The sequence below is a fragment of the Euphorbia lathyris genome, chromosome 5, assembly GCF_963576675.1.
Source record: "Euphorbia lathyris chromosome 5, ddEupLath1.1, whole genome shotgun sequence".
NCBI classification, from domain to species: Eukaryota; Viridiplantae; Streptophyta; class Magnoliopsida; order Malpighiales; family Euphorbiaceae; genus Euphorbia; species Euphorbia lathyris.
Genome location: NC_088914.1, coordinates 91,066,548 through 91,091,793, shown reverse-complemented (window position 1 = coordinate 91,091,793; position 25,246 = coordinate 91,066,548). Strand labels below are relative to the sequence as shown.

Sequence of the window (25,246 nt, the reverse complement as noted above, 5' to 3'; positions counted from 1 at the left end):
TTTTTTACTAATTAAAATGTTGAAGAAAAATTCAAAGAAGTTAAAACGGATAAAAATAAAAATAAAAATAAAATTCGGCCCAGTCCAGTCGGGACGGGTGGGCGTCGCGCGAACGAACGAGCGCTCGCGCGCGCATGTGGTATATTTGTTAAAAACCACTTAACACAATTTAAAGGCTTCTAAAGCCCAATTCTATATATACTCACTCCAACCTTTGTAAGTTTCCTATGTGGGATTGTGAAAGTGTCTTTGAAAGCAAAGTCCCTAAAGACAAATATACCCCACACTTCAAACCCATTTTCTTCAACACCAAAGCCATTTATTCTAACACGTGACAACGTATAATAGATATTTGGATCCTATCTTTCCGTGCCATTGTATTTCTGAAAACGAGAGCGTGTTTTTGGAATCCAGTATGCTGATTGGTCCACGTGTTTCCAAACACTTCTCCGAAGACAGCCTTCGATTAGTCAAGGTGCTCGAAGGCTTGACCTTGGTCAAGTTTCGGCCAAGACTAACCATCGTAACATGCCTGAACTAACTTAGTCTCATTTGAGGTCTTCGAATCATAACAGGGTTTTATGGCAAAACTCCAAATGACTCAATACTGTATCATACATCAAAATTTGATGTGAAATAGGATAAAGATTATATACCATGTATAATTTACGCATTTTGGGAGTTTATAGAACATAAAAATATAAAGACAAACTTAAGGGACTGTGAATGTAATTAACCCAAGAAAGAAATGAATGAAAGTATAAATCTTGACCTCACAACAACGTTTCCAACCGTCCAAATATGCAATTTCTTCAAAGAAAAATCGGCAAAGTTTGGACCTTTAAATCAATATTTAATATACCCATATGAACCTCACCTGCCTTTAATCAATACCCATATGATTGATTCAAACCTTTTCTTTCTTTTTCATCTTCTTCTGAGATGATAAGACTAAATATTCATCTGATCTTCTTCTCTCTTCTTGTTTTCCCCTTTTTAATCTCAGCAGAAATCACACCAAATTCGAGTCTTTTTGCTTCAAATACAGATCAAAGATGGAGTTCTGATAATGGTACTTTCTCACTTGGGTTTATCCCTCTTGACCCACAAACTTCTCCGCCTTCTTTTCTTGCTGCAATTTACTACAATGGCGGAATACCCATTTGGACTGCAGGTAAGTTTCTCAAAACGGATTATGGTGTCCTAATTGTTTATATTGATATTGGTTTAATATATAATCGGGCTGAACTTGTTCAAAAAGTTTGTTTAATGTCCCGATAGTTCCTTAACTTGTTTAAAATGTCTCAATGCTTTATCTCCCTGAAAATACAGTCAATTAATTGCTCAACGACGAAGAAGTAAGCTGCACGTGAATATATATTGCTTTTCCCTCAAAAGTCAGCAGCAATTTTATCCCTAATTTTGAAAGCCAAGAGCAATTTTATCTGTGACGTTGATAAATTGGGTCATTTTGAGAAATAATTCATCAAACTCTCTTCTCGGTCATGAATAATAGTGTATGAAATTGATCCAATTTATCAACGTTAGGGGTAAAATTGGTGCAAAATTATAAAATTGATATGCAATTGGTGCAAAATAAAGAAAAAATGACTGTATTTTATATTAGTGTCTGAAATTGATCTAATTTATCAATGTTAGGGATAAAATAACTCTTGGCTACAAACATTAAGGGTAAAATTGCACCATTTTAGATGTTAGAGGTAAAATTGCACCTGACCCAAAACGTTAGGGATATTTGATGCGTAACAACCCGAAAATCCCGAAAATGGATGATTTCGAGTCGGAAACATTATAATTTACGTTTTTTATAAAAAAAAAATCATGAAAATAATGCATGACAATTGAACGATTTTGTATTTTTCGTCAGCAAAAATTGAACAATTTTACATTTTTTGTCATAAAAAATTGAACAATTTTATATTTTTTTGTATAATTTTTTTTATAGAATTTTGCCCCCCGCTCTCTCAAATCCTGGATTTACCACTGCAAGTGACGTCTAACTTATCTTACCTATGGAACTTACATTTTTACAATGTAATGATTAATTGACTATAATTTAAGTAAATTGAAAATGCTAATAAGACATTTCAAGCAAGTTAAGGAGTCAATCGGGACACTTTGAAAGTTTGAGATGATCAGGCTTTCTAAACAAGTTAACACTTAAATGATATATTAAGCGTATTGATATCTATCTCTTAAATGTGCGGTGTCAAAAAGATTGTTTTTTTATAAATCGTGAATACCCATTAGAATTGTAGGTAAATGTGTCAAAACTGGTTATCGTGTCATTATCTGCTTACAATTTGAATTGTAAGCAAGTCTGTTAAAACTGATTTTTGCGTCATTATCTTTTTATATGATCTTTATATATTAAATGAGTTGTGTCAAAAGATTGTCTTTTTATATAAACCGTGAATACCCATGTGAATGTAGGTAAGTGTGTCAAAACTAGTTGTCGTGTCATTATCTTGTTGTATATTAAACGAGTTATATAAAAAGATTGTCTTTTTTATAAATAGTGAATACTCATTTGTACGCTAGGTAAAAGTGTCAAAATGGATTATCGTATCACTATCACTATCTTGTTACATGATGCATATATTTCAAATGGACCATGTCAAAAGATTGCCGTTTTTTTATAAATCGTGAATACCCATTTAGACTATAGGTAAGTGTGTAAAATGGATTGTCGTGATAACACGTTATATAATCTCTATCAAATGGGCGGTGTCACAAGATTGTCTTATTATAAATCACAAATACCCATTTGGATCATAGTTAAGTGTGTCAAAACTAATTATCGTGTCATTATCTTGTTATATGATTTCTATGTATCAAATGGTTCGTTTCAAAAAGATAGTCATTTTTATAAATTATGTTATCGTGTCAGAAATTACTATTAATACCAAGATAATAAATTATGTTATTATCTTGTTATTAATCTCTATATATTAAAGGGGTTGTGTCAAACGATTGTGTTTTTATAAATCGTGAATACCCATTTGGATTGCAGGTAAGTGTGTCAAAACCGGTTGTCGTGTTATTATTTTGTTATATGATCTCTATATATCAAATGGGTCGTGTCAAAAGATTGCCTTTTTTTTATAAATCGTCAAACCATTTAGACTATAGGTAAGTGTGTCAAAATGGATTGTCGTGATAACACGTTATATAATCTCTACCAAATGGGCGGTGTCAAAAGATTGTCTCCTTATAAATCGCGAATACCCATTTGGATCGTAGTTAAGTGCGTCAAAACTAATTATCGAGTCATTATCTTGTTATATGATCTCTATATATCAAATAGTTCGTGTCAAAAGGCAGTCATTTTTATAAATTATGTTATCGTGTCAGAAATTAACGGTTAGACTCAAACTGCAGGATCATCTACTCCCGTTGATTCTGCTGCTTCTCTTCAATTCTCCGGTTCCCTCCGCCTTATCAACGGCTCCGGCGACACTATTTGGTCAACCAACACAGACAACCTCGGCGTCACCTCAGCTTCTCTCCAAGAAAACGGGAACTTCATACTAAAAAACGACACTTCAACAGTTTGGTCCAGTTTTGAAAACCCCGTTGACACAATTGTTCCTTCTCAGAATTTCACAACGGATAAGATTCTGGAATCCGGATCTTACTCTTTTACCCTTCTTAGATTCGGAAATATAAGCCTTAGATGGAATAATAGCATCACATATTGGAGCAAAGGATTAAATTCATCTTTTAATAGTGATAATTCAAGCCTAAATTCACCTAATTTAGGACTGCAAAGTACTGGAATTTTGTCCGTGTTTGATTCAACGTTACCTTCTAATGGAGCAATTGTAGTTTATAGCGACGATTACGCCGAACCGGGCGAGATTTTGGAATGGTTCTGCTCGAGCTAGTGAGCGGGGCGAGGAATTTCAAAGTATCCGAAGAAACAAACATGAAAAAGTTTTCATTGTGGGCTTATGAGGAATTCAACAAAGGTAACATTTCGGGGATCGTTGATAGACGGCTAGCCGATCAGGAAGTCGAAATCGAGCAAGTTACAAGGGCGATTCAAGTTAGTTTTTGGTGCATACAAGAGCAGCCATCGCATAGGCCGAAGATGGGGAAAGTTGTGCAGATGCTTGAAGGCGTTGCGGAGATTGATAGGCCGCCTGCGCTTATGGCAGCAGGCCACGTTTCGACGAGCGAAACGAGCACGTTTTTCAGCAGCAATGTGAGCAATATTTCACAGACATTATCAGCTCCTAATCCAACTTCAATTAGTTCATTTCAAATTGCAGGAATTTCAAGTTCTTCTGTTTCTGAGGGAAGTTTAGAAAAGGCTTCTTCTGCTCTTTTGGTACCAAGAAATTTATAAGCTATAGTTTTAGAGATCATACATAGTTTGTATATTTATGAGATATTACACTACTGATATTCTTTTACGTAACACATTGTTTAGTCCTATTTTGAAAAACACATTATAAAGTCTCTATTTTTTTTATCACCGTTAATCCTGTAGTCTTTTTCTCTATTTCTTTCAGGACCGCGGTAGTGCAATGTAATGTGACCATGTTACTTTGTTATCTTTTCTTTTGTTATCTTTTCTTTGCTTGTTTATGCCAATATAATGGTTGACACTCTAAAAATATAGACAGAAGGCTTAAAACATCAAAAGCCTTCTGAATTTGTTCAAAAAGTTTGATTGACCTCCTGAAGTTATATGGTGTTTCATTAACCACCTCAACCTGTTTAAAGTAACCTATTGGCCACTTGAATTTATTTAAAGTGACCTATTGGCCCATTGAACTTGCTTACAGTGATTAATTTTATTATTGAACTTGTTTAAAGTGATATAAATTTCAATTAGTCTAAATCCAGAAAAAAAAATTCAAAACTTAAAAAATAAAGGCATGATTCGTGATTTTAAGTCTCTAAAACAAATTAACTTTTTATTTTGTACATTTTTATAGCGTCTTTATAGATTTATGAACTTAACCATGACAATTTAAGCAAGTTTAGGGGGATAATGAGACAATATATAAGTTTATGGAACCAATCAACCATTTTGGATAAGTTTAGGAGGCAACTGATGTATTAAGCTATAGACAGAATGATCAAAAAAATTAACATTCACAAATATGGGGCTAAACACTGAATGAGATAAAAATAGAAGAATCCGTAAATTATTTACCCCTTTAATATTATGAGATATTGCACAATTAAATTTCCAATCTTTAAGTTTATCTTTATCAATAAAAAATATGTTTTTTTTATACTAAAATATATATAAAAAAAGGTTAATCTAAAGGATAAAAGATTAAATTTAATCTTAATATTTTAAGAAAGGGCAGATTAAACCGCAATGTTCATCGACAACCGAGCAATGTTCATCAGATATAATGGAGTCTCCGGTGAGCTGTTTCGAATCTGTTTGTTCTAAAGAAAATGTCAGGATTCCGAGTTTGGACCGAATGTCGAAAGACACGAAAGAGTCCTCTTCGGAGAGCTTGCCACATTTCCCCGACGAAATGATAGTCTATCTCGACGACATAGAGGAAGTTAAACATTGTGCAACTTTCCAAGATCAAAGGGTTTTCAAGTTCAAATCGCTGCAAAAAAACACGAAAGCCGATGATTCGGGGAGTAATACCGATAGCTCGAGAAAGAGAGTACTAAAGTCCGGTAAGAGAAGAACGAAAAGGCGATCAATGTCTCAAGAGAAATTGAGTGTCAACGATATACATTGTGTGATCTATTATGACAAGCCACACAAGAATGCTGCGGAGAAAAGGCGAAACAAGTCTAATTGGGGCAATGGTGTAGCTCGAAAAATCGAGCAGGATTTCATCGTAGAATCGGATAACGAAATGGAACTGTATACGTTCCCGACTACTACATTCGGGAGAAAAAGCTGCGATTTTGGCGACATTGTGTACGAGCAAAGTAACATCGATAGGCATATTGCTACGGATGATTTGACAAGGAAAGTAGAAAAGACCCCTTATTTGAGAGCTATGACAATGCCTCAAGAGCGACCGAAAACGAGTTGTCCGGGTAGCGTTCAGCGATCGATTTCGTTTCCGGTTGAATCTCCAAACCATGTGCATCCTAAATTGCCAGATTATGATGAGATTGCAGCTAAATTTATGGCTCTTAAGAAAGAACATCAGCAGAAAATGTACCATTGAGGGATTATATTGTATGAATGCACTAATATAATATATTACTAGAATTATTTTTTCTACTGCTTAAAATGTTTGGAATTTATTTATTTTTTCTTTATTTTAAGGCCGGGTACATTTTTTTTTTTTGGCTCGATGCACGTGTTTGAATTGTTAGCGGGCGTATAAAATTAATGTTCAAAACACCGAATTCAATAGCAAAGAACCTAGTAATTCAATCGCCTCTAAATCGATTAAATGGGCCCAAAGCATTTCCAGAAAAGCCCATACCAATGGTAGAATTGTCTTTATAGAATGATTTGGGCCTGTTTAATGGGCTTAATCCGAAACAGCTATTACAATTTTTTTTTTCAGCAGCAGCCGCATTTGGGGCTCTAAAACTGTTAATTTGAACACTGATTTTTGGCCTAATATATACGGGTAAGAATATCCACATGAATCCTAACGCCTTAACCAATGATTGTCACTTTTTATTGAGCGAGTTTTTTTTAATTGCTCTATTCGATTTGACATAATTTTTAATTAAAAATAAAATTTATATTTAAAAGTAACTATTTAATATATAAATGTATAAATTAATTAGTTAATATTAATAGGCGGGCCGGGTTGGACCGGTCCGTGCTATTTTAATCAATCCCAAACCCGTCCAAAAAATAGACGGGCTTTAGCAGATGTGGGCCGGGCCGGGCTGGTCTAAGCTTAATTTATACTGTCCAAGCCCGACCCAAGAGACACGAGTCTGGGCGGACAGGGCGGGTATTCGGATCTGTGAATAGGTCTAGTTCCAAATAAGTAAGTTGCTAGAGTTAATTATAATGTTTTGAAGTTTAAGAGGTCAGTTGTAGTTTTTAAACAACTTAAGTAGCTGAGGATGTACTTCATCGAGCTTTTCTTCAAGAAATTATGTTTACTAGCTATATAGATTTATAAATCCTTTATCAACAGTATATTTTAATATATTAAGTATTGATTTTTACATGGGTATAATAAATCAATTATTTTTTAATAACTTAAGCCTCCATTTAACACATCAGTTATATGGATAATTCAAACTCCGTTTAGCATATAAAAATTGTCAAGCTATCAATGTATTTTTAATGTAAAATGGTAAAAAATTATCTGATGTGATAATACATATGTCATTTAATGTGTTAAAACAGTGACATACTGATATTTTTATTTGTGCTAAATATATTTTAAATCACACAAATAATTGAGTCATTCAAAATAGGTTTAATGTTAAAAAATAAATAAGTCAAAACTTAATGTCTCTGTTTAAATGTAACGACCCGATCCGGAGTGGGTGGCGCCGGGGTAGAAGGCCTGAGCAAGGAGCGGCCCTAAGGGATGACGATGGGGATAGGAATGAACTGAATCCCACATCGGAAATGGAGAAGGAGTGATTGAGGCTTATTAGTAAGATGAGAATCTAATACATGCAGACGCGTTTTAAAGCCGTGAGGCCCAATGTGTTGGAATTGGGCCAGAGCGGACAATATCTACATGGTATTGGATCGGGGTGTTACAATTGGTATCAGAGCCGACTCTCCACGTACGATGTGTGGTTCGGGGACGAACCAGGCGGAAGCTGGTGGGCCTGTAACGACCCGGTCCGGAGTGGGTGGCGCCGGAGTAGAAGGCCGGATCAAGGAGCGGCTCTAAGGGATGGCGATGGGGACAGGAATGAACTGAATCCCACATCGGAAATGGAGAGGGAGTGATTGAGGCTTATTAATAAGATGAGAATCTAATACATGTAGACGTGTTTTAAAGCCGTGAGGCCCAATATGTTGGAATTGGGCCAGAGTGGACAATATCTACATGGTATTGGATCGGGGTGTTACATTAAAAGATTAGAAACTTAATCTATTAAAAAATAATTGATGAAGGCTTAATGTATATATTTAAAAGATAAATTACTTTTCTAAAAAGAAAAAGCAATGACTTGTAATAAAAATTAAATTCATCTATGTATTTTTCTTTTTTTACAAGGTGTAAAAATACATCTAATCTCGATAACTATGAGCAATTTTATTTTCAATATTTAAAATGATACAATTTTACTTCTAAGATTGACGGTTAAAAGCAACATTACGTTTTTATGTACAAAGTTGGATCAAATTCAGATATTATTATAAAACACGGGTTAGACTATGCTTACTTTGTTTTTAACAAAGTAAGTCTTACTTTGTTTTTTCTACCATTAGATGATGATGAACTTTGACAAAGAAAGCTCATCCAATGGTAGAAAAAACAAAATAAAGCTTACTTTGTCAAAAACAAAGTAAGCATAGAAGGCACCTATAAAACACATATAAGTTGTTCATTTTTATGCATTAGTTACTTATCAGTTGGATCTAAAAAAAAAATTTCACATTTTCCGTGATTAATAATAGAATTGAAGAATAATATTTTTAAATTCGATGGAATATTTATTTTTTAAACATCCCATATAAAATACAATATGATTTGTTTATTTATATCTATTTATATGTTCGTGATCTGTTACTAATGCAATAAAATGACGCACATATAAAATGTAGATGATAAGATCCATGACTAAAAAGACATGAATTATTTCTCAAATTAACCCAACTTACCAAAATAAGGGATAAAATTGCTTTTGATTGCTAATTTTAAGATAAAATTGCACAATTTAAACGTTAGAAATAAAATTGCTCATAACCATCAACATTTGATGTATTTTTGTACTTTTTGTCATTCTTATAATCTTTGAGTTAGTCTTGTTAGACTTATGGTTTTTTAAAAAATATCAATTTAGGATCCACGTATAAAATAACACCAATATATACTTAATGTTTAAAAAAGGAAAATAGCTTTGATAACGCACGTAACATGTTATTTATATTATGCCGTTAAATTCTATCAATTATACATTGGAAGAGAATCAGAACAAAATGAAGTAATATGAATAAAGTGTCACGTTCATTGGTACTTTTTTTAATATTAAATTTATATTGGTGCTAGTTTGTACGTGGAGCCTAAATTATCCTCTAAAAACCATAGATCTAGTTTCGATACCTTATCCCTTGTATCAATGTTCAAAATTCTCTAGTGTTGTTCTTACATGTGAAACTTCTGGAAAGTCAACCTCTTAAATAAAAAAGGTCCACTCCTTGACCAATACAAACATTTTTTTTTTCTTACCAAATACAAATATCATTTACTTAGAATACATTTCTCCTCGGACCTGGTCAGTCTTCTAATTAATATGTTTTACCAAATAATATTAGAGTAAACAAAAACCAGCTGGACATAAAAGAAAGGTAAATTATAACCATGGTCCATCAAGTTTGTTTTTACTTCTTTATGTCCCTAAACTTTAAAATTGAACATCAAAATCTATGAATTTAATAGTAGATAATTTTCTATTATAGAGCTTATGGAAATCATGTTTTGAGATTATGTAGGTGTGTTATTTGGTTGCAGGGGCGGAGCCAGCCCAGGGCTCAGGGGGCCGGAGCCCTCCGGCCACCGGCTCCGCCTTTGAGTACTGGTCGATTTGTCCCTTGTAGTGCCCCCTAAAATTAGTATATATTGACTCTATGTCGTATTATCCAAAAGGGGATTTTATGGGGGCTCATTAGGGCATTCACCAAGTTTTATATGGCGAAGTATCTGGAGTTCTCAACTAATCATTAAAGAAGGAGTTAGATGGAAAATTGGAAACGGTAAGTCAATAAATGTGTGGAATGAGAGATGGTTGCGTGATGAAGAGGGTGGCTATATAAGAACTCCTATGGTAGAAGGGTTAGAGTATTTGAAAGTAAATGATTTGTTTATCCATAAATCCAGGGATTGGGATGAAGAGTTGTTGGAGGAACTTTTCCAGCATAGAGATATTACAGAAATTCATAAACTGTCTGTTGGTACTTTGAGTAGTGAGGATCGGTAAATATGGCAATTCCATTCTTCAGGACGATATACAGTGAAAAGCGCTTACCGACTGGCTACAAAGTTGGAAGAGGGAGAGAGATTTCATGTTCAGGGAGCCTGAAAAAAATTGTGGTATGCTGAAATTCCACACATGGTCTGGCACTTTGGCTGACAATTAGCACGTAACTGTCTTCCAACACGTGTAAATCTTCAATTCCGTGGGTTACAGGTATGTAGTAATTGTGTGATATGTAATGAACATTGGGAGGATGGATGGCATCTGTTTATTGAATGTGCAGGAGCTATAAAAGTGTGGCAGAAGGCGGGACTTCTGGAACGAATTAATGCAGAGGCGGCGATGGCTGAGAACTTGACAGCATGGTTTCATAATATGATTAGAGCAACCCCGGAACAAATTGTGAAAACATTTTTGATGCACCTCTGGAGTTTATGGCAAGCTAGAAATATTCGTCTTTGGCAGTATGAGATTCGCACAACAGATCAAATAGTGACTCAAGCTTGCATTGTATTGAACGATTGGACAGAAGCTAATTCCTTGAGGAATCAGACTGGTATGAGAGAACAACAGATTAGAAATACATCAGCAGGAAATATTTCATATGCTGGTTGCACGGAGTGGCATACGCCACCAGAAGGATTTCTCTCGTGTTGTGTTGATGCCGCATGTTTTAATGCTGATGGGCGTGCAGAAATGGGAGCAGTAGTACGAGATGCAAATGGACGGTTTGTAATAGGAAGGTGTGCGGGGTTGTTATACTGTCCAACAATACGAGAATGTGAGGTTGAAGCTCTATTACAGGCTATGCAGTGGTTAGAAGCTGGTGGAATAAGGAATGTGATATTCGAGTCTGATGCTAAACAAGTGATTGATGCAATAAATTCTAGTTCTGTTGATGATTCTGAATTTGGGGATAGAATTGTTCAAATACGATCGATTCTAATATCAAATGACTCTTATTCAGTCAAATGGATATGACGGCAAGCGAATGGGATGACACATGTGTTAGCACATTCTTCCCATTTATCCACTTGCCTTTCTTTTTTTAATTTATTACCGAGTTCTGTTTCTGATTTATTGTTACAATTTTGCCAAAATTTGGCACATTAATGCATTGTCTGTTTGATTGAAAAAAAAAGTAGATGAGATGGTTAATGATGTATACTTCTATTTGAGAGGGAGGTTCTATGTTCAACTCCCTCGACTTTTTATTTTGATAACACTTTTAAATTCATTTTTATTATGTCTTTACCATTAAAAAAAGTGGACATATTTATTTTTCTATTACTTCAATGCTAGTTTCTAAAAATGATAACATTTTTACAGTTGTTCACTTTGAAAATTTATCATCACCGCACGGCTAAAATTAGCCCCTCCCCCAAGTTTAAATTCATGGCTCCGCCACTGTTTGGTTGGAAGGGAGGAAGTAATTGTTTACGGAGAAAAAATTATGAAAATGGTGATTTGATCGAAAATAGTGATAGTGATTCCATGAGAAATGTGATTTTAAACAATTTTTTTTTTTGTTTTTTTTTTGGTTTTGTGATCGTCATCAAGCATTTTGATTTAGTCGACGGTAAAAATGAGTCATATGTAGGGCTGTAATCGAGTTAAGCTTATTACAATTGAGCTTTGGTCTGCTCATACTTAATTCATTAGAAAATTGACGAGCTCGAACTCAATATTTTGTTTATGAGCTGCCTGTTTATTTGTTCACGAACTTTGATCACGAACATCTCGTTGATTCTAGTAATGAACTATGCTCACGTAATTATATTCATTTAAATTTTCTTTAACCTAAAACTACATAATTTTTTAAACCTATAAAACTAAAATTTTGCATTTCCCCTTTTATAAAACAAAATCGATCCAAACTTATTCACGAGGCTATTTATGAAGATTATAATCGAGCTTGTTCATAAAACTATAATCGAGACTGTTCAAGAACACTATATTCGAGTTTGTTCATAAATCTATAATTGAACATGTTCGCGAGCTTTCGACCCGAATTTTACCATATATAAACTCAACATTTATAAATCGAGCTAAAAAGGAAACAAAAGGCACAATTAATGAAGAGTCCCATGATCCTCCTCATCTCTAGCTCTGGGACCCTCAACAGACTTTATCTAATCCTCAATATCATCATTAAAATGCTCACTAACACCTCGAACATCATCCTGCTCACCCACCCTCGGGAGGTTCAGGAGCATAGGGATTCGAAGGATTCCCATAATTGCGAGTCCCACCTCCAAGCTCATCACCCAAAAATACCTGGCCCAAATTCATATTGTCTTCCGCATTAAACACTAGTGTCTACACTTCAATATTTTTTCCACCACCTAAAACCATTGTATGTTCTAACGTCGCAGCCGCTTGATTAGTCTTGGACTGGCTTGTAGGTTTACCCGTAGAATTTGGCTGAGGAGACAAAGTTTTATTAAGCCGAATAGGCATCTCAGTTCATTTATAAATCGAGCTGAACATTATCGAACTTTTATCAAACCTAATAAGTGGCTCAACTCATTTAGATCGCTAGTAGTTATATTACTAAATAGTAAATAGTGCAAAGTTCATGTATTTCAATGTTGATTTGAGAGTTTATAGAATATAAAAATATAAAGACAAAGTTAAAGTACCATGAATGTAATTAACCCAAGAAACAAATGAATGAAACCTTGACCCCTCAAAACGGTTTCCAACCGTCCAATCAATTACGCAATTTCTTCAAAGAAAAATCGGCAAAGTTTGGACCTTTAAATCAATTACTTATTCTAACAAGTCTCTCCTCTCTCCTACTTCAATATTTAATATACCCATATGAACCTCACCTGCCTTTAATCAATACCCATGTGATTGATTCAAACTTTTTGTTTCATCTTCATCATCTTCTTCTTCTTCACAGATGAGATGATAAGACTAAATATTCATCTGATCTTCTTCTTCTCTCTTCTTGTTTTCCCCTTTTCAATTTCAGCAGAAATCACACCAAATTCGAGTCTTTTTGCTTCAAATACAGATCAAAGATGGAGTTCTGATAATGGTACTTTCTCACTTGGGTTTATCCCTCTTGACCCACAAACTTCTCCGCCTTCTTTTCTCGCTGCAATTTACTATAATGGTGGAATACCCATTTGGACTGCGGGTAAGTTTCTCAAAATGGATGATCATGTCATAATTATTTATATTGATTTCGGTTTAATATATAATCAGCTCAACTTGTTCAAAAAGTTTGTTTAGTGTCCTGATAGCTCGTTAACTTGTTTAAAATGTCTCGATAAATGCCTCAACTTGCTGAAAATATAGTCAATCAATCGCTCGATAACAAAGAATCGCTCGATAACAAAGAAGTAAGCTACACGCGAAATATTTGAGTGTTGGGGTAAATTATACAAGTAGTGTAAAACTTGTGTCCTTTTTTCATATGTGGTGTACAAATTTGAGTCAAAAGTGTTGACTTGACGCTTTGATTTTTAGCGAGGTCAAATTGCTTACACGATGTGCTGAATTCGTATTGACCAGTCATAATTAACGGTTGTACACTATAGTGAGAATTCAGCAAAAAGTTATATAGTTTTACTTACAAAATTGAAGGTAGTAAACCAGATGTAAAAAAAGACCAAGGTAGTACACCACATCAGCAATTTGATCTCGAATCAAAATTACTGACTTGGCGTGTTGACTTTTAGGGAGGTCAAATTGCTGATGTGGTGCGTTGAATTCATGTTAACCGGTCACAATTACCGGCTGTACATTTTAATGGAAAGTTTCCAAAAGGTTGTACAGTTTTATATACAAAATTGAAGTTAGTAAACCAAATGTGAAAAGGGACAAAGGCAGTACACCACATAAGCAATTTGACCTAGAGTCAAAATTGCTAACTTGGCGCGTTGTCTTTTAGGGAGGTCAAATTGCTGATGTGTCGTATTGAATTCGTGCGGACCGGTCACAATTACCGGCTGTGCGCTTTGGTGGGAAGTCACCAAAAAACTGTACAGTTTCATGTGCAAAATTGAAGGTTGTACACCAAATACGAAAAAGGACAAAAGTTGTACACCACATATGTAATTTACCCTTCAATGTTGAGCAAGCATGAATTTCCTTTCTAATACATTTTAATCAATTCTATGAATTATGTAATAACATTTCAAGCCGCGTTTAACTTATTTTACCTATGCAACTTACATTTTTGCAATCGAGTGATTAATTGACTATATTTTAAGCAAGTTGAAGAGGCTATTGAGACTTTTTAAGTTAATGAGCCTATTGAGACACTTTGAAAGTTCGGGGTGATCAAACTTTTTAAACAAATTCAGACTTAAATGACATATTAAACCTATTGACATCTATACACTAAATGTGACGTGTAGATTGTCTTTTTATAGATCGTGAATACCCATTCGGACCGCATGTAATTGTGTCAAAACGGGTTATCATGTTATATTTAGCCATATTGATCTCTGTATATATCAATTAGGTCAAAGATTGTCTTTTTATAAATTGCGAATACCCATTTGGACGGTGGGTAAGCGCTTCAAAATGTATTATCATGTTATCATCTTGTTATTTGATCTTCATCAATAATGTTCACCCGAATTTTGAATGACCGTTAGATCTAAGCTTATGGATTTGGCCATTCACCGTTAGGTACAGATTTATTGAATTTGAACATTTTAAGATTTAAACCATCGTATCATATGGCTTAGATTTAATAAGTCTTGATTTAATGGTGAATTACCAAATTCATTTGGTCATTCACAGTCCACGTGAACACTATTATGATCTTCATATATCAAATAGGTCGTGTCAAAAGATTGTCTTTTTTTATAAATCGCGAATATTCATTTGAATTGCACTTAAGTGTGTTAAAACTAATTGTCATGTCATTATCTTGTTATATGATCTTTATATATCAAATGGATCGTGTCAAAAGATTGTCGTTTTTATAAATAGTGAATACCCATTTGGACTGCAGATAAGTGTATCAAAACGGATTGTCATTGTCGTGTGATTATCATGTGCTATAATCTCTCTATATCAAACAGGTCGTGTCAAAAGATTGTCTTTTTTTTTTTATAGATTGTGAATATCTATTTTGATTGTTCTTAAGTGTATCAAAACGGATTATCGCGTGATTATCATATTATATATTCTCTATATATCAAATGGGTCGTGTCAAAAGTTTGCCGTTTTTTTTATAAATCGTGAATACCCATTTAGACTATAGGTAAGTGTGTCAAAATGGATTGTCGTGTGATTATCATGTTATATAATCTCTATCTATCAAATGGGCAGTGTCAAAAGATTGTCTTTTTATAAATCGTGAATACCCATTTGGATCGTAGTTAAGTGTGTCAAAACTAATTATCGAGTCATTATCTTGTTATACAATCTCTATATCAAATCGGTCGAATAAAAAAACAGTCATTTTTATAAATTATGTTATCGTGTCAGAAATTAACACTTAAACTCAAACTGCAGGGTCGTCAACTCCTGTTGATTCTGCTGCTTCCCTCCAATTCTCCGGTTCCCTCCGCCTTATCAACGGCTCCGGCGACACTATTTGGTCCACCAACACAGACAACCTCGGCGTAACCTCAGCTTCTCTCCAAGAAAACGGGAACTTCGTACTAAAAAACGACATTTCAACAGTTTGGTCCAGTTTTGAAAACCCCGTTGACACAATTGTTCCTTCTCAGAATTTCACAACGGATAACATTCTCGAATCCGGATCTTACTCTTTTACCCTTCTTAGATTTGGAAATATAAGCCTTAGATGGAATAATAGCATCACATATTGGAGCAAAGGTTTAAATTCCTCTTTTAATAGTGATAATTCAAGCCTAAATTCACCTAATTTAGGACTGCAAAGTACTGGAATTTTGTCCGTGTTTGATTCAACGTTACCTTCTAATGGAGCAATTGTAGTTTACAGCGACGATTACGCCGAACCGGGCGAGATTTTACGGTTTTTGAAGCTAGATAATGATGGGAATTTGAGGATTTATAGCTCTCAAAGAGGCAGTGGGAATAAAACAGAAAGATGGGCTGCTGTTGAAGATCAATGTAGAGTTTATGGTTACTGTGGGGAACTAGGAATGTGTAGTTATCTCGATTCGAAACCCGTTTGCGGGTGTCCGTCTCGAAATTTCGAGTTGGTTGATCCGAATGATAGTAGGAAAGGTTGCCGGAGGACAATGGAGCTTGATGATTGTCCAGGGAATGTGACAATGTTAGATTTGGAGAATACAATGTTGTTGACGTATCCTCCGTATAGCGTTTTCGCGGGTCCCGAATCCGAGGTTTTCTACATTGCTACGTCGGCTTGTCGATTGAATTGCTTGATGGATACCGGTGGTTGTGAGGGAAGTACTCTATTGTCGGATGGTTCGGGTCATTGTTACTTGAAAAGGCCCGGTTTTCTTACTGCTTATCAGGATGCTTCTCTGCCGTCCATTTCTCATATCAAGGTTTGTCCGCCGGTGCTTCCGAATCCGTTGCGTTCGGACGTGTCCGAGGAGGGGAGTGGGTGGAAGGTGGACGGGTGGGTTTTGATCGTCGGAGGAATCGGGGTTCTTGTAGTGTTGGTTATCTTGGAGTATGTGTTGTGGATATGTTGTTGTAGAAAAGGGTCGAGATTCGGTGGACTTTCCGCGCAATACGCGCTTCTCGAATATGCTTCGGGTGCTCCGGTGCAGTTCTGGTATAACGAGCTTCGGGCTGCGACTAAAGGGTTCAAGGAGAAGCTGGGAACCGGAGGATTCGGAAGTGTGTACAAAGGATGTCTTGCTAATGGAATGGTTGTAGCCGTTAAACAACTCGAAGGGATCGAGCAGGGCGAGCGACAGTTCCGAATGGAGGTTGCAACTATTAGTAGCACTCACCATTTGAATCTCGTGAGACTCATCGGTTACTGCTCCGAAGGACGCCACAGGTTACTGGTCTACGAGTTCATGAAAAACGGGTCGCTAGATCAGTTCCTTTTCGACTCGGGGAAGTCCTTGAATTGGGAGCAAAGGTTCAGCATTGCCATTGGTACTGCTAAGGCTATCACGTATCTCCACGAGGAATGCCGCGACTGCATTGTCCATTGCGATATAAAGCCCGAAAACATCCTCGTCGACGAGAACTACAACGCGAAAGTCTCCGATTTCGGCCTAGCTAAGCTGATAAACTCCAAAGAATACAGATACAAAACCCTGGCAAGTATTAGAGGCACTAGAGGATACTTAGCACCGGAATGGATTGCGAATCTTCCGATTACATCGATGTCTGATGTATACAGTTACGGAATGGTTCTGCTCGAGTTAGTGAGCGGAGCGAGGAATTTCAAAGTATCCGAAGAAACAAACATTAAAAAGTTTTCATTGTGGGCTTATGAAGAATTCAACAAAGGTAACATTTCGGGGATTCTTGATAGACGGCTAGGCGATCACGAGGTCGAAATCGAGCAAGTTACGAGGGCGATTCAAGTTAGTTTTTGGTGCATACAAGAGCAGCCATCGCATAGGCCGAAGATGGGGAAAGTTGTGCAGATGCTTGAAGGCGTTGCGGAGATTGATAGGCCGCCTGCGCTTATGGCAGCAGGCCACGTTTCGACGAGCGAAACGAGCACGTTTTTCAGCAGCAATGTGAGCAATATTTCACAGACATTATCAGCTCCTAATCCAACTTCAATTAGTTCATTTCAAATTGCAGGAATTTCAAGTTCTTCTGTTTCTGAGGGAAGTTTAGAAAAGGCTTCTTCTGCTCTTTTGGTACCAAGAAATTTATAAGCTATAGCTTTAGAGATCATACATAGTTTGTATATTTATGAGATATTACACTACTGATATTCTTTTACGTAACATTGTTTAGTCCTATTTTGAAAAACACGTTATAAAGTCTATTTTTTTACCACCATTAATCCTGTAGTCTTTTTCTCTATTTCTTTCAAGACCGCGGTAATGCAATGTAATATGATCATGTTATTTTGTTATTTTTTCTCTGCCTGTTTATACTGAATATAGTGATTAGATATCTAAAAATAAAGACAGAATGATCAAAACATTAAATTAAATGATAAAAATCTTTTAATTTGTTTTTCAAAATAAAACAATGTATGAGATAAAAATGGAGGATCCATAAATTATTTACTTGCACAAATTAAATTTCCAATCTTTACGTTTATCTTTATCAATAAAAAATATGTTTTGATTTCTATACTAAAGTATTAAAAAAAGGTTAATTTAAAGGATAGAAGATTAAATTTAATTTTAATATTTTAAGAATTGATGAAATGCAATTATTATTACAATATGTGTGGTTATGTTAGTTAAATACAATTTTCATGTTTTTTTTACGTTTTTCTCGTTTTTATGTTTTTTTAATTTCTTTTTCCGTTTTTCGTTGTTTTTCTCATTTTCATTTTTCCATTTTTTTCATTTTCACATTTTTTCGTGTTTTTCATATTATATTTTTTCATTTTTATGTTTTTTTTTTGTGTTTTTGTGTTTTTTCGTTTTTTGCATTTTTTTCGTTTTACCGTTTTCGTGTTTTTCATATTTTTTCGTTTTTATGTTTTTTTCCCTTTTTTCTGTTTTTTCATTTTTTTTCCTCGTTTTTGGTTTTTTTTTTCACTTTTTCGCATTTTTTTCGTAATGGGAATTCATGTCTATTTTGTTTGTAATGCCCATTACATAAATTAGTGAAGAAAAATTGAATGATGTAATTATGATTCCATTACGACAAAAATGATATGACTAACCAAACATAGTAATGAACCTCCATTGTATCATTCCATTACAATGCTCATTACAGCGTACCAAACAGGACATAGTGTGTTACTATAATACGATTAAAAAAATCAAATTCAAATGCTAATAAAGTATGCCACATATAAGTTAATTATATTTTTTTTTTTCAAAATGCATAAAATATTTACTTGTTACTAATATAGTTATTTATAAATAACCAACAAAAAAAAAATGTACGAAACTGTTTCAGTTTATTGACAAACTTGTTTGAAATGTCCGATATGAGTTAAATAATAGTCAAACCAGTCTTTTCAAATTTTCGGTGAAATATGACTGAAATCGATCTTGTTTAGAAATGTTGGGGTTAAACTTGCACCATTTTGTACGTTAATGCTAAATTTGACTCTTATCCCTTGATTTAACTCGTAAAATTAAAGGTTAATTAAAAAAAAACTCTGATAGATTCCAAGATTAAGAATTGTTAATTATTTAACATTGGTTGCAAGTTATTTAGAACATCTCGAATAGGGTGATCTGATTCTTTAAATTGTCAAATTTAACTAGCCATTTAAAATGTGAACACTCTAACAATATGACACGGCTCTCTAAAATATATAGGTAGCCATTTTTATTAGCTAAATTTGGCTAGTACATTTGACTAGCTATTTCTTTTTTTTATTAATTCTTTCTCGTTCTTATTTGTTTTTCTTTTTTCTACTTTTTCTGTTTTTTTTCTTTAAATTTGGTCCGTGCTTCCTTTTCGGTTGTCTTTCTTTTTCATGCCATGTAGAAATGCAACGAAGAAAATGAAGATGAAGATGAAACTTAGAACAAAGAGATGAAGATGAACCGCAAAACGAAAGAGACAAAGATGAACCACAGAATGAAGAACGAAGGAGATGAAACGCAGTAGACGTTTGAGAGTGAAAGAAGAAACACAAATTGAAATTAGGGTATTTTTGTCCAGAATTGATGAACGAGTCTAATTTGGTAAAATAAAAGGAAAATATATCAAATACGTTAATAGGTCCCCTTATTAGGTCTAGATTTATAATTGGCCCAAATTCCACACATCTTATTTTATTTTATGAAGTTTTTATTTATTTGAACTTTACTTTTCAAATAATTATAGGTTTATTAATTATGGAACTTTTATTTTGATAACACTTTTGAATCCACTTTTATTATATCTCCTTTTCATAAAAAAAAAAAATCAATTTCTTATCTTTAATGCTAAATAAAATAATTTCTGAATTAAATTTTAATTTATAAAAATTATAATAAAAAATAAAAAATAGTAAAAATATTGTCATTATAAAAAAAATAGCGTTGACCGTACAAAAAATTAAATATTTTTATTCTTTTCATGTTGGACACGTTTAATTTTTTAACCGATAAAACTACAAAGTTTTAACATGATAAAGACTAAAATAATTATTTAAGATGCATGCTTTTAAAAAAGAGGTATTGAGTTAAAATTCCATCAATCTTATTCTATGTTACAAAGTTTTTATTTATTTAAACTTTATTTTCCAAATAATTATAGAATTATTATCGTTATTAATTATTTTTAGTGGAATATTTATTTTCATAATATTTTTTTTTTAATTCATTTTGATTTTATATCTTTTCCATAAAAAAATCAAATTTACTTTGAAAAGTTGTCACCAATTATAGGAATTTTCACATGCACCTTAATGAGCAAGTGAATTTGCTCATTCACCGTTAGATCAGACTTATTAAATCTAAAGGTGGAGCACAACAGTACAATTATGCAACTTCAAAGGAAAATGTCAAAGTTTGGAAGAGTCTTTGTTGGAAAAAGCTGTTTTTCCAAAAAAACATATTACAAAAACTACTTTTTAAGTGCAAAATGCAAACAAGAGATTATTAATCAAACATCTAACACTCTCTATTTTGAAGTGAAAAAACAAATATGAGCATTTTTATGAGTATGAAAATACCCTCTAAATCAATTACCTATTCTAACAACCATCTCATGGTAAATATTTAGATCATGTTTGACAAATAGCTGTTAGCTTATTACTTTTTAGGTCAGTTGATTTGACTAGCTAATTTGATTAGCTGATTGTGTAAACTTGTTTGGTAAAACTTAACTGATTGATAATATATATATATATATATATATATATATTTTTTTTTTTTTGTAAAATGATAAACAATGATATGGTAAAACCTTTATTTGAGGTTAAATGATAGTAATTAGAGGTAAAAATGTCATCTAAAAGAGATGAAGCAATAAGCGAATTGAAAAAGCTACTAAAACCAGTTTTTTCAAAATTAGCTTTTTGGACCCAATAAGCTATTTCAGACCTCTTTTCACCAAACATCAGTATTAAAGGTTTGAGTAGTCAATACTTTTAAAGTGGCTCAAATCTCTAATTTTACTCTAAAAAGCTATTTACCAAATAGAGCTTTAATACTCGTCTAAATTACATTTATGGCCACTGAACTTCCCTCATTTTCATGGTATGACCCTAAACATCAAAACCTAACATAAAAGTTATTTAACTTTACACTTTCTAACTTTATAGTCATTGAACTTCAATTAATGCTTCAAAATAACTGTTGACGACTTCAAAATGTAAATGTCCAATAATTAAAGATATTTTGATTCACATTTACCATGAAATCATATTTTTATTTTTCAATATCCCCATTTCTAAAGCTTTATCTTACTAAGAGCATCTCCAAGAGGCTCTTAGTGCACTCTTTAAAAATAATATAAATAATTGATTCTTAGTGATTTAAGAGTGACTAAGACATATTATTTCCAACAATACTCCTTATATTTACTCTTTATTTATTATTTTATCATTAAAATTATTAATTGTTATTATATTTACCAATAGTGAGAGGAGAGAGGGTTCTCAATAATAAATTATTAATAAAAAAATGAATTAAAAGCCACTAAAAGCTAAACAGGACAAATTGAACATGGACAAACTGATCCCCATCCCCGTCCCCACGGGGATCCTCATTCCCCGTTTACAAATGTTCCAAAAACATTATTCACATTCCTTATTCACCGCGGGGAATCACCGTTTATGTTTAAAAAATCAGTAAAGACAAAAACGTTTAAGAAACAGTGGCTAATAATACAAAATATTAACAACCATTCTTAAGATTTTCAAATAAAAAAAATTAAAAACAACCAATAACTTAATTAAAATGTGCTTAAAATCATCCAAAAAATCAATTATCACGGGAAATAATCGGGAATCCCAATGGAAATTAACGGGGCGATGACGGGGATCCCCATGGGACGGGGATACCTTTCCCCATCCCCATCACGGGGGATAAAATTATCTTCATCCCTGTCCCCATTAGGGCGGGTCACCGATGGGGATGGGGAATCCCCGCCCCCATTTGCATCCCTATTGTGTAACACCATTTTTTAGAAACTGTCAATTTTTGAAACAATAATAAATTTCATTTTATATACTAATAAAACTCAAAAGTGCAGATAAGCTAGACTATTAAAAATCTTAATAAGGACGACTCTACATACTGGCCGATCCATACGAGCGTCGCTAGTTTTTTATTCCTGAAAAGTGGTGGTGGCAAGGGGTGAGCTGCCGACTCAATAAGATAGTTAATTAAATACACAGTTCAACCACATGCGCATACAATAGTTTCGTGCATTTAAATTTATTAGTTATCAAGCAAACAAACCAATAATTGATAAATTACTATTAATTTATTTAAAGGGCCCTGCTTACTCTAGTATAGTAATACCCAATGGTTGCTTGGCCAGTAAAATCATATCATGGGATACCCTGTCGTAACAAATACCCGGTATCTCATCTCTTATCTCTAGGTACCCTGTCGTAACAAATACCAGGTACCTTAACACCCTGTCGTAACAAATACCTGGTGTTTATTCATTTTTCTCATTTCAGTTGCAACCATTGAATATACTATCCTAAATAAGCTCTCATTCTTATAATTTCCAGTGTCTCATATTATCCAAAGTTTATCAACCGTATCATAATCGATTTCCATTCTATCCCCAATAAGTCTTGGTCCCAAAACAAAAACTATTTATGTCCTCACAACCATCAATATCAAATTCAATTCATTCACGTCATCGTAGTCGTCATAAATATCAAGTATACATGTCAAACATATACATCGAATCAATAAGCAATTAATAAACCCAGTCTATCAAACACGAAGATCGAACCAATAAACAATTTATCTCAACCAATCAACATGACAACAAACATATAATGAAAGGTACTGTATATTTAATTAACTACTCACATCAAACCCCGAGAAAAAACTACAAACAGTCATTGACTTATCACCCTCTTGATCATCGTATCATGTAGTTTTTATTTGCTTCAAATTGATCTCCACATTAGCGGCTCCAGAAGATGGAAATTAGGTTTTTTTTTTCCTTTCCCCTAAAATGATATGGTTTACGAGCTCCATCCCCAAAAAACATAAGATCTCATTATATATTTATATATATAAGGAATAGAGTTGTACCCTAATTAAACTTGAACTTGAGTTAAATGAATTAATTTTTAATTTTTTTTAATAATGATATAATATATATTTTCTTTGTTAAGCACTATCAACATGTTCAAGTAAAATACTATAAATACGTACTTCAATTCCTCTTGGTATTAATTAGATATAATTATTTAATATATATGAATATTATTTTCAAATATAATTATATTTTTTTTGGGTAAGATTCAAATAATAAAATAATAAGCCTTAATTAATGATTTAAAATCCCAATTTCAAAAATTTAAATATATAAATATAATATTGATTTTTTTTCCGGGCATTACAGTTCTTCCCCTCTAAAAAAAATTTCGTCTCCGAAATTCACACCTAATGTGTGTTGAAATACTAACTATATATGAAGAACATAGATTTATCATAAAGCATAATAGACGGTGAAATTTTGGATAAATTTCATCAATGGTTTACAACGTTTACCTCATTTCACACTTTGATGTATAACCTTTAATTTGTCTTACTAATACATACAAACTTACAGGTGACCTCCCACTTTGGTGTATGACCGGTTAAAATGACCGGTCAACGCCAGTCAACGCGCCACATCATCTTTTTTTTCGTATCTCTCATTAAAAAATGTGGGACCCTAAATTTAAAATGTCTAAAATACCCTTTCTCCATCTTTCTCTTCCATCTATCCATCTTTCCCTTTCTCTGCAAATCCTTTCTCTCTCTATCTTTTCATTTCTCTCTCTAACTTTCATCTCTCTCCTTTTTTATTTGTAATTCAGTTTTATTAGATTTGATGCAAAAGGTTTCTCATTTTTAATAATTGGAGGTCATCTTCGTTATGAATGGCTAGAAGAATTTGTCCAAGGCAAGATCATTAACGTCCGTATAAAGAAATTGTTCCAGATCTGTTTCAGATTTCTCCTTCAATTCCTTCCTCTTCTTTTTCGTTCGCTGCTTTAAAATCCAATGTTGATTCTTCCTTCACTTCACATCTCAAGAATTAGCACTCAATTAAAGAAGAATTCTTCTAGAAGCAGAAGCTTTTTTATTTTATTATTTTTATTTGTCTTCAAATACAGTACTACTTACATTTTTTTTAGTATAATAATGATATTCATATGTAAATATAATATAATATATATAGATATAATTTCACCAAAATATATAATTATATAATTTTCCACCTTTAATTTGGTTAATTTGTACGATTCTAATTAGTTTCTATAAAATTAACTCCTCACAGTTGTTGATGAACAGTAGTATAAATCAATAGCAGAAATTCAAGATGAGGAAAATTAAAGGAAATTCAATATATATATATATCTCAAATCTACTCAGGACTACAATCAATCTATATTTTGATCTTATCCTCATTGAATCTGGAATTAGATTTTGAAAATTAGAAATTAGTAGAAGTTGGTTCTGACTTTCAAAAAGGAAAGATTGCTTCCGGGTTTTGCAGAAAAGTTGTGATTTCATATGGGTTTTTTTAAGAGAGAGAAAGAAATTTAAAGAGAGAAAGAAATAAATAAGTTGAAGAGAGAGAAAGAAAGCTTAATTACATATGAAAAGGAAAGAGAGAGAGAGGGGAGTTAGAGAGAGAAAAGAAAAAATAGAGAGAGAAATGATTTGTAGAAAAAGGGGAAATGGAGAGATGGAAGGGAAAGATGGAGAAATGGTATTTTAGACATTTCAAATTTAGGTTCTCACATTTTTAAATGGGAAAGATGAAAAAAAAGATGATGTGGCGCGTTGACTGACGTTGACCGGTCATTTTAACCGGTCTATAAGTTCGTACATATTAGTGAGACAAATCGAAGGTTATACACCAAAGTGTGAAATGGGGTAAAAGTTGTACACCATTGATGAAATTTACCCGTGAAATTTTAGATAATATACTTAAGAGT

General features: G+C 33.5%; 2 protein-coding genes and 1 long non-coding RNA gene across 3 annotated transcripts; all 3 read left to right on the top strand.

Annotated features, from left to right (window-relative positions):
- Positions 1 to 808: 808 nt before the first annotated feature.
- LOC136231277 (uncharacterized) lies at positions 809 to 3,778 on the top strand. The gene is made up of 2 exons (XR_010689742.1): positions 809 to 1,174; positions 3,403 to 3,778. It is a non-coding gene; the product is annotated as an uncharacterized lncRNA (long non-coding RNA).
- Positions 3,779 to 3,859: 81 nt separating this feature from the next.
- Positions 3,860 to 4,551, top strand: LOC136231276 (G-type lectin S-receptor-like serine/threonine-protein kinase At1g34300; the record flags this gene model as incomplete). The annotated part of the gene is made up of 1 exon (XM_066020606.1): positions 3,860 to 4,551. A coding segment is annotated over one exon (513 nt), but the record flags the coding sequence as incomplete, so codon positions are not given.
- An 8,310-nt stretch (positions 4,552 to 12,861) lies between these two features.
- LOC136229416 (G-type lectin S-receptor-like serine/threonine-protein kinase At1g34300) lies at positions 12,862 to 17,994 on the top strand. Its single transcript, XM_066018182.1, has 2 exons — positions 12,862 to 13,240; positions 15,577 to 17,994. The coding sequence occupies exons 1-2, from the start codon at positions 13,006 to 13,008 to the stop codon at positions 17,868 to 17,870; spliced, it is 2,529 nt and encodes an 842-aa protein (XP_065874254.1). The 5' UTR covers positions 12,862 to 13,005; the 3' UTR covers positions 17,871 to 17,994.
- Positions 17,995 to 25,246: the final 7,252 nt, after the last annotated feature.

Bases quoted from the DNA above. Each gene is read 5' to 3' on its own strand.
- LOC136229416 (XM_066018182.1), top strand. From the start codon at position 13,006: ATGATAAGACTAAATATTCATCTGATCTTCTTCTTCTCTCTTCTTGTT. The intron at 13,241-15,576 runs GTAAGTTTCTCA...CTCAAACTGCAG, and splicing joins AATACCCATTTGGACTGCGG to GGTCGTCAACTCCTGTTGAT.